Source organism: Orycteropus afer, unplaced genomic scaffold (assembly GCF_000298275.1).
Source record: "Orycteropus afer afer isolate SDZICR_OR568_19922 unplaced genomic scaffold, OryAfe1.0 scaffold00142, whole genome shotgun sequence".
Classification (NCBI taxonomy): domain Eukaryota; kingdom Metazoa; phylum Chordata; class Mammalia; order Tubulidentata; family Orycteropodidae; genus Orycteropus; species Orycteropus afer.
Genome location: NW_006921729.1, coordinates 4,132,428 through 4,142,615, shown reverse-complemented (window position 1 = coordinate 4,142,615; position 10,188 = coordinate 4,132,428). Strand labels below are relative to the sequence as shown.

At 38.8% G+C, this 10,188-nt stretch overlaps 1 protein-coding gene across 1 annotated transcript in view; it reads left to right on the top strand.

Moving 5' to 3' along the window:
- SCN11A (sodium voltage-gated channel alpha subunit 11) overlaps positions 1-10,188 on the top strand; it is a 141,026-nt gene that overhangs the window by 53,590 nt on the left and 77,248 nt on the right. Inside the window, exons 13-14 of the mRNA XM_007945722.2 lie at positions 2,943-3,125; positions 5,566-5,904. Coding sequence (XP_007943913.2) covers positions 2,943-3,125; positions 5,566-5,904 — 522 coding nt within the window. The remainder of the gene's footprint in view (positions 1-2,942; positions 3,126-5,565; positions 5,905-10,188) is intronic.

The following is a 10,188-nucleotide window of genomic DNA, read 5'->3' as shown; positions in this document are numbered from 1 at the left end:
GTCTTAGGCACTATGCCACCATATATATATATATATATATATATATATATATATATGAACCCACTGAACCTATTGAATCAGATGAACCCATTGAACCTATTGAATCAGAACTTGGTCCACAAAGCTGCTCTGTGCTTCAGGTTTAGGATGATATGTAACTGGAGATATGTCACCTTGGTACCACGTCCCTCCCATGAGAGTGGAGATACAGTGGGACTGCAGTATAAGACCAGGATACTTTTCCTTACAAGCAGTCTGCATCTGAGTAACTTTCCCCATACAATCTTTGCAGAGAGGTACCTTGTGGGTATGAATGGGTCAGTCTAGATTCCATGCTACATGATAAACTGAACACACAGGTCAGCAAATGCCCTCTGGGCTCCTGAGACAAAGTCTTCAGATGTTTCCTCCTGAGGCAGCCCCAGAAATGGATTGATAGTGTTGTTTCACGTAGAGACAGAATGCTATGTCTGCAAGGTCAACAGAGTCAGCAGACCCCACCTCTCAGCATCTTCTGGTAGATGGGGCTATTGGGTAAATTCCAGAGAATATCCAAGAACCCCGAGTCATTCTTCTGGACAGGGCTTCCCAACTACAAAGAAAGTCTGCCCATCACTACATCTGCTGAGAAGTGGGGAATGAGAAAAGCCACCCTCTCAGATTTAACCCTGGCTAGGTGGGGAAGACCCTCAACAAAATGGATTGACACAGTAGCTGCGACAATGGCCTAAAGCGTAGCAGCTGTTTTAAGGAATGGTCAGTGTTTCATTCTGTTGTGCATAGGGTCAGAGCTGACTCAATAGCACCTAACACCAACAGGTGTCCTGGGAGGTTCAAGTAAAGCCGCATTTTGCAGTCAGACTTAACCGATTTAGTGACATTCTTCTTCACTCTCTCCAGAGCAGAAGCAGCCACAGGGATATGTTGCTAGTGTCTGAGTACATGAACAGCAGATGCACCCTGGCTCCTGAAAACTGATGGAGAATATGGAAACCTGGCCACATAGCCCACACTCCCATACCATGTGCCCCATTCTTTAGACAAGCAATATGAAAGAAGCAGCCACCTCATGTACCGCATCCTCCCCACCCCCACCTTCTCCCAGTGGTGGTGGGGAAGCCTTAGAACCTTGAGTTCCAAGGAAGAAGTACAAACCTTTCTTGTCTGATGGGTAGGCCAGGACTAAGTCAGTCTGTAGATTTCTCTGGAACTGGACTAGGAAATGGAATCTCTTAGCTTAAGGGGAATGCATTGAGTTTTTAAGAAGCTACAAACAGCAATTGAGTTGGATTCACAAAATCAATGGTCCCAAAGCATCTAGGGACCCAGAATCTGACAACCTGAAAGAGACAAGAAGAGGAGTGAGGCAAAAGGGGATGGAGCTCAGTCTAGCACCATTATCTACAGCAGACAACACTGCTTGGTTGTGGCATTGGGCAGGGGTCAATAGCAACATATAAAGGGAAAAGATAGAGATAAGCTTTGAATTTTTTTGCCTCTGATTTTTTTTTATTTGTGTATCCTGAATCTATCTTTGCTTATTCTTTTATTTTAAACTTGTATCATTTTATTTTAGGCATGTTTCTCCTAAGTAGTAAATAATTGAATTATTTAATAAAAAGCAGATAATGAGTTACTATAATGGGAGACTTAATCATTAATGACTTTTTTTCAGAACTGTAGTAGAGAGTGAGTGGTATATCTGACACTTTTTGAGGCTTTATACTTTTTTATATCACCTTATTTTCATACTATTGTTTTTTCATTTTTATTTATTTTTGTGTATATGATAAAGGATGTAATATTTGCCATAAAGAAATGCTTTATTTTATCTTCTGCAAATATTTGAATGACAGATTATTTAATTTTTAATTTGGGTTACTATTTATTCAACATTTTGCAAACTTCTCAACACTCTATTTGCCTAGTTATCAAAGACAAAGACAAAACAATGATTTTGTGTTTTGCCCATGAAAAACACATAATTTAGCATTTTTGATAACTCTTGCCCCTCTTCTTTCTTTATGCTTTCCTTTTTTTTTCTGGAACAATGACCTCTGCATTCTGAATGAATTTTGAGGATTATATTCCTATAGTGCCTAAGGCAGTTGACTGCTAACCAGAAGGCTGGTGGTTCAATCCCACCAGCTACTCCTTGGAAGGAAGGTTGGGCAATCTACTTGCATAATGATACTGCCTTGGAAACCCAAGGAGGGGTCACTATGAGTCGGGTCCGACTTGACGTTACATAACAACAATAACAACAATCCTCCTTTTACATATAACCAATCTAGGATTGATCCCATAATTGAGTTGCTCAAAGACACTGTCCCTCACAGAGTTTTTTTTTAATTCTTTGCTCTGGGCCTCTTTTATATTTATTTATTTATTCATTCATTCATTTATTTATTTTCTGAATAAATTGTTGAGATTGAATGAACAATGAATGACTCCTCTTTCAGAATGATACTCATTGCTGCTGTGATTAGATGAACTCCTGGCTCCAGGTTTATGGACGATAGATCCTTAGTTTTCATATCTGTCATGCTCCCCACCACCATTTGGGGGTTTTAATTGGTATTTTAAAGAGAATTAAGAGAAGGTATTGCCTGGCACTTCTTTCCACCCTGCCATCTTCCAAGATGAGTGTGTCTTATTTTCAACAGAATGGGAAATTATATTCATTTGTCATCCTGATGTCTGAATGCTTGGTAACATTGGGATGGGCATCATGGGTCAGGGGAGTGCAGAGAAGAGCAAAGGTATAGTGAGTTTCATGCTACAGCAGTAAATGGACTTTTAAGATAATTGTCTTTAGAGTGTGTTGTGTCAACTATGAGAACACATTCCATTTCTTCATAACCTCTGTAATTCCCTTAGACCATTCTTGTGTCTCCAAAAGGTGGTAGCTCCCTTTCTCATTTTTCTTTATCCCACCATAGGTTTTCAGTGGCATTTTTATAGCAGAAATGTGCCTAAAAATCATTGCACTTGATCCCTACCACTACTTTCACCGAGGCTGGAACATTTTTGACAGCATTGTTGCTCTTCTGAGTTTTGCAGATATGATGAACAATGTATTTGCAGAAAAAAAACTTTTGCTATTCTTCCATTCCCTAAGAGTGGTAAGGTGCTTTCTTATTTTCTGTATAATTTAGTTGTTCAAATTGAAGAGTCTTGAGTGAGTTGAATGGATGTCTTGGACTAAGCTTTAGCTCATCTTACAATTAATCCTCAGAACCAAAACTTCCTCCTCATTCCCCACCCATGTCTTTAATGGCCTTGGGAAGCTCCAAGGAGTCTTCTCATAACTGAATGCCTCCCCCAACCCCATGGATGACTCCCTAGGCAACTAGAGCCAAAATTATATACTTCACTGTCAAGACCCTGGTCCTTCATTTGTGCATGACTCCACCAACACACTTTCTCCACATGGAACTCGGAGCCAGCTGGCCTCTCATCTGAGTTCACCAAGGTTGGTGAAGACCACAGACCCCAGGAATGGGACAGACACTGCCAGCAGGTACTGTCTCACAACAAGGTACTGTCTCACAACAAGGCTGCTGGTACCATCTTACTTCCATTCCACCAGTTTGGAGGTGTTCTACCAGCCACTGTGGAGCCCCTGATATGAGCTGACATGAGAGAAGACACAAAGCACTATCTATAAGGAGTTTTCAGTCAAGAGGTAGTACAAGATAAAGTCAGAAATGACCATGATGCCAGGTAGAGTGTGACAGATTCCATGAGAGGTGTGGATAGAAAGCAACAGAGGAGTCATACCTAATAGGGGAACTAGGAAAATTCCAAGATAGCCTTTGTCTTTTGAAAAAGATACTTACTACTTTGTTTTGGTATGGATAGAATTTCTAAACCTAGGATACTTGATTCAGTTACCTAAGTATGCATTTTTTACCTGGGGCATGGAGAAAGGTGACACTGCTCAAAGTCAGATATTATTAGGCTGTTTTAGAAAGGTTTTTTTTGTTTGTTTGTTTAAGGTGGCACAGATGGTTAAACTCTAGACTACTAACCAAAAAGTTGGCAGTTCAGACACACCCAGAGCGACCTTTGAAGAAAGGTCTGGTGCTCTACTTCTGAAAAATCAGGCATTGAAAATCTTAGTGAGCACAGTTCTACACTGTAGCATGTAGGTCACTGTGAGTCAAAATCAACTCGAGGGCAACTATTTTTTTTTGTTTGTTTGTTTTCTTTTAATTAAGGTTCCGTTGACACTTGAGTAAGCAGAATTACATTTCCATTACAATTATTTAGGCTTATTACAGCCATGCTCTCAGGTGAGGAATTTTGTGGCATTTTCTTTATGGGACACTAGAACCACAGTTATTCCTTACCTGCCCTCTGAGTAGCTGATGGCATAAGTCTTACTGGACTACAACATTTTTACCCCCAAATAGTTGATACTTACAGGACTGTGCTTTGGAGAAATCATCCTTTTACGTTGAAAATTAATATAAGCAATAACGTAAGAAACTGGTTGCTGTATTTTCTCTAAGGATGTCATCTCCTATAAGATCTATGAAGTTCCATGGAGAAAATTTCTCTTTGGATAAATTGTACTTACCCTGGGTTTCTGGTTGCCTGTTTTCTCTTGGTACAAAATATCACATTACTTTCATCATTGTTATAAAGTTTAGATTCAAACATGTAGCCTGGGTTATAAAATGCAGGGGTTGGCAAACATTTTCTGTGAAGGGCCCGATAAATATTTTCAGCTTCATGGGCCATATCTCTGTTGCAACTACTCAACTCTATCATTGTAGTGCACAAGTAACCATACCAAAGGAAACCAAACCTGCTGCCACTGAGTAGGTTCCAACTGAAGGCATCTCCATGTGTTACAGAGTAGAACTGCTCTCCATAGGGTTTTCTTGGCTATAATCTTTACAGAAGCAGATTGCCAGGCCTTTCTTCCACGGTGCACTGGGTGGGTCCAAAGCCAACTTTTAAGTTAGTAATTGAAGGCCAACTGTTAGCACCATCCAGGAACCGAAAAGCAGCCATGGGTATTCATAAACAAATGGATGTGGCTGTGTTCCAAAAAAACTTTATTTATGGACACTGAAATTTTAACTTCGCATAATTTCCATGTGCATGAAATACTATTCATCTTTTGATTCTTTCTCAACCATTAAAAAATATCAAAAGCATTCTTAGCTTCTAGACCACACAAAAACAGGCAACAGGCCTGATTTGGCCCAATGGCTATATTCTGGTGACTCCTACCTGGTATATTGTATAGGAGTCTACACAGCATTCATTTTCTTTTCTAAACATGTGTGCTCAGTGTACCATCATGCGTCCAAAATTTTTATCATTTTGAAAAGTTAGGACAAATATTTCCATTTTTAAAATAACAGATATAGGTGAGTATTAGATGGAATGGGGAGTTGGTTCTGTGTTCAGGATGGGTTTCACCTTGAAAAGATTTTTGAAAGTCAGAAATACTTGGTTTGGGAACATGCCATGTACTTGATTGCTAGCAGGTGGAATTTGTCATTAACCGGATTTTCTTCCATTTTTGTTTGTTGTTTGTTTTTACAGCTGAGGGTCTTCAAGTTAGCCAAATCCTGGCCAACTTTAAACACATTGATTAAGATAATTGGGCACTCCGTTGGAGCCCTTGGAAACCTGACTATAGTCCTGGCCATTGTTGTCTTTATATTCTCAGTAGTTGGAATGCAGCTTTTTGGCTCCAAATTCAACTCCTCAAAGAATTCCCGACGACGTTGGCACATGGAGGATTTCTACCACTCCTTCCTGGTGGTATTCCGTATCCTCTGTGGGGAATGGATTGACAGCATGTGGGAATGTATGCAAGCAACTGACAAATACCTGTGCATTATTGTCTTTCTGTTGATCATGGTGATAGGAAAACTTGTGGTGAGTTCCTCAGATTTAAAAAAGAAAAAAAAATGGAGTAAATGAATGCATTGACTTTTTTTTGCAGCAAATGAAGAGTGAAAATTGTTATTGTAAATATAATAACCAAAAACAAAAAATACCCAAATAAATATTAAAAATATCCACTTGAATTTGGCTTGAGAAAGTAAAATAAGCTTGAGGCAAAACCTGCTTGTCATGTAGTGATCACTGTGACCAGTGCCCCAATATGTGTTCCACTCCAGATGGTTATCTTAAGACAATCATATTCTCTTTGCCAGAGACTGGTGAGGTAGGGGCTTAAGACTTAATTTGACCAGTAAGATGAAAAGGGATACCCACTGGGGGAACTTTGTTAAGGTTTCTTGTTCTTTGACAAAGGAAAAAGGAACAAGAAATAAATGGTCCTTTTATTCCTTTGGAATTTTGTTATGATCGTAGTCTTAGAAGAGTTGCAAGCATTATATAGCCATGAGAAGAACCAGCTTAAGACAAAGCTAGCACTGAGGAAGGCAGAGAGAGGGGACGGGACAACCTGTCTTCATGGCATAATGGATCCTCTGTTCTCGTTTCAGACTTTTTTTATCATACATTTTTTCATTGTGTAAGTTGGCTTAAGTCTGTTACTTGCAGCACACACATTTATAGAGAGGCTGAAAGATCCCTGTGCAGTACAAAGGGTTTACACTTGACGAATAACTGAAAAGTTGGCTGTTTGGACCCACCCAGCACCTCCTTAGAAGACAAACCTGGTGATCTGCTTGGGTAAAGATTACTGCCAAGAAAACAGTTCTACTCTGTACACATGGGATCTCCATGAGTTGGAATTGACTGGATAGCAAGGGGTTGGGGGGGAAGAAAAACGAAGAATTAGGTGTGGACCAGCAAAGATATGAAAAGAAAGAAGACACACAAGGATTCTTGAGCACAAAACCTTCAGAATCAAGCTGGGACTATAGTGCAAATGTAATTGATTATCTACACATGATAGCTTTATCCTAATCATTTGCTATCTAGTTGATCCCAACTCATAGTGACCCCATGTGTGTCAAAGTAGAACTGTGCTCCATATGGCTTTCAATGGCTAATTTTTCAGAAGTGGATCACTGTAGCTTTCTTCTGAGGCACTTCTGAATAGGTTTGAAATTCCAGCCTTCTGATTAGCAGTCAACCATATTAAGTGTATGAGCTCAAGGACACCAGTTTTATCCTAAGTACCTAATAAATGATTGTTATGGATTAATAATGTCCCGAAAAACTATGTCCACCACTCATCTATCAGTTTGTCCTACTGTGGTGGCTTGAGTGTTACTGTGTTGCTGAAAACTATGTCATCAGAATTTCAAATACCACCAGGGTCATCCATGGTGGGCAAGTTTCAGTGGAGCTTAGTCAAAGACAAACTAGGAAGGATGACATGGTGATCTCCTTTTGAAAAATTTGGCCATGAAAACCTTATGGATAGCAGGAGAACATTGTCTGCTACAGTGCTGGAAGATGAGCCCCTCAGATTGGAAGGTACTCAAAATATGACTGAGGAAGAACTGTCTCATCAAAGTTGAATCACCCTTAATGATGTGGATGGAGTAAAGCTTTTGGGACCTATTTTTGCTGATGTGGCACAACTCAAAATGAGAAAAAATGGATGCAAGCATCCATTAGTAATTATATGTGGAATGTATGAAGTATGAATCTAGGAATATTTGAAGTCTTCAAAAATGAAATGGAATGCATAAAGATCAATACCCTAGGCATTAGTGAACTGAAATGGATTGGCATTAGCCATTTTGAATTGGAAAATCATATGTTCTACTATTCTGGAAATGACAAATTGAGAAGGAATGATGTCACATTTATCATCAAAAAGAGCATTTCAAAATCGATCCTGAATTACAGTGCTGTCAGTGATAGGATAATATCCATATGCCTACAAGGGAGACCAGTAAATACCACTATTATTCAAGTTTACACACCAACCACTAATGCTAAACATGAAGAAATTGAAGATTTTTACCAATTTCTGCAATTTGAAATTGATCAAACATGCAATCAAAATGCATAGATAATACTAGTGATTGGAGTGTGAAAGCTGGAAACAAGAAAGAGCATCATGGCTGGAAAATTTGATCTTGGTCATATAAGACATCAGAGATCTCTCATGCTAGAATTTTGCAAGACCAGTGACTTACTCATTGCAAATACCTTTTTTCAATAACATAAATGGTGACTATACACGTGGACCTCACTGGATAGAAGACACCAGAATCAAATTGCCTATCTGTGGAAAAACATGATGGAGAAGCTCAATATCATCAATTAGAAGGCCAGGGGCTGACTGTGGAATACACCATCAATTACTCACATGCAAGTTCAACTTAAAGCTGAAGAAAATTAAAACAAGTTACAAGAATCAAATTATGACCTTGAGTATATCCCATCTGAATTTATAGACCACCTCAAGAATAGATTTGATGCATTGGACACTAATGACTGAAGACCTGATGAGTTGTGAGATGACATCAAGAACATCACACATGAAAAAAGCAAAAGGTCATTAAAGACACAGGAAAGAAAGAAAAAATCAAAATGCATGTCAAATGAGATTCTGAAACTTGCTCTTGAACAGAGTAGGTAAACCAAATGGAAGAAATGATGAAGTAAAAGATTTCAAAGGGTGACTTAGAAGAGAAAGTAAAGTATTCTAATGAAATGTGCAAAGTCCTGGAGTTAGAAAACTAAAAAGGAAGAACATGCTTGGCATTTCTCAAGCTGAAAGAGATGAAGAAAAAATTCAAGCCTTCAATTACAATATTAAAGGATTCTATCAGTAAAATATTGAATTACACAGGAAACATCAAAAGAAGGTAGAAGGAATGCAGAGTCACTGGACCAAAAAGAATTGGACCAAAAAGAATCAGTTTTTAGGAGGTAGCATATGATCAAGAACCAATGGTACTGAAGGAAGAAATCCAAGCTGCACTGAAGGGATTGGTGAAAAACAAAGCTTCAGGATTTGACAGAATACCAACTAAGATGTTTCAACAAATGGATGCAGCACTGGAAGTGCTCTCTCATCTATACCAAACAATTTGGAAGACAACTACTTGGTCAATTGACTGGAAGGAGAGCAGTAGAGGACTAACTTTTGCTGAAGATCCACTTCTTCAAAGTCTCAGTATCTTTCTGGGAGCAGCAAGGAAAATGGATCCAACAGAATGTGGAAATTATTGGAAAATATCATGAATATCACATGCAAGTGAAATTTTACTGAAGATATTAAAAAATGATGCCAGCAAAAATTGACAGAGAACTGCTAGAAAATGAAGCCAAATTCAGAAGAGGACATGGGATGAGGAATATCATTGGTGATGTCAGGGGGATCTTAGCTGAAAACAGAGTATACTAGAAAGATATTTACCTGTGTTTTATTGATTATGCAAATACATTCTGCTGTGTGAATCATAACAAATTATGAATAATATTGCAAAGAATGGGAATCCTAGAACACTTAATTGTGCTCACACAGAACCTATACATAGACCAAGAGGTCATCATTTGGACAGAACAAGGGGATACTATGTGATTTAAAATTAGGAAAGGTGTGGATCAGGATTGGATTCTTTCACCATACTTATTCAATCTATATAAGCCAAAAAAACCAAACTCATTGCCAACAAGTCAATTCAAGTCATAGCAACTCCTCCTTGGGTTTCTGAGATAGTATCTCTACGGAATTAGATTGCCCAATCTTCCTTTGAGGAGTGGCTCGTGGGTTTGAACTGCCAGACTTTTGGTTAGCAGTCAAATGCCTTAGGCACTACACCACCAGTGCCCCCTATTCAATCTATATACTGAGCAATTAATCTGAGAAACTGGACTCTATGAAGAAGTACCTGACATCAGGATTGGAGAAAGACTCATTAACAACCTGCGATATGCAGATGACACAACCTTGCTTGCAGAATGTAAAGAGGACTTGAAGCACTTACTGATGAAGATCAAAGATTATAGTTTTCAATATGGATTATACCTCAACATAAAGAAAAAAAAATCCTCACAACTGGACCAATAAACAACATCATCATAAATGGAGAAAATAATGAAGTTGTCAGGGATTTCATTTTACTTGGATCCACAATCAATTCTCATGGAAGCAGCAGTCAAGAAATCAGATGTCCTAGATTGCCTCGGGGGCGGGGCAAGATGGCGGACTAGGCAGAAGGATTGCACAGACCCTCTTCAACAAAGAAAAGGGAAACCAATTAACACAGACACAGAAGATAA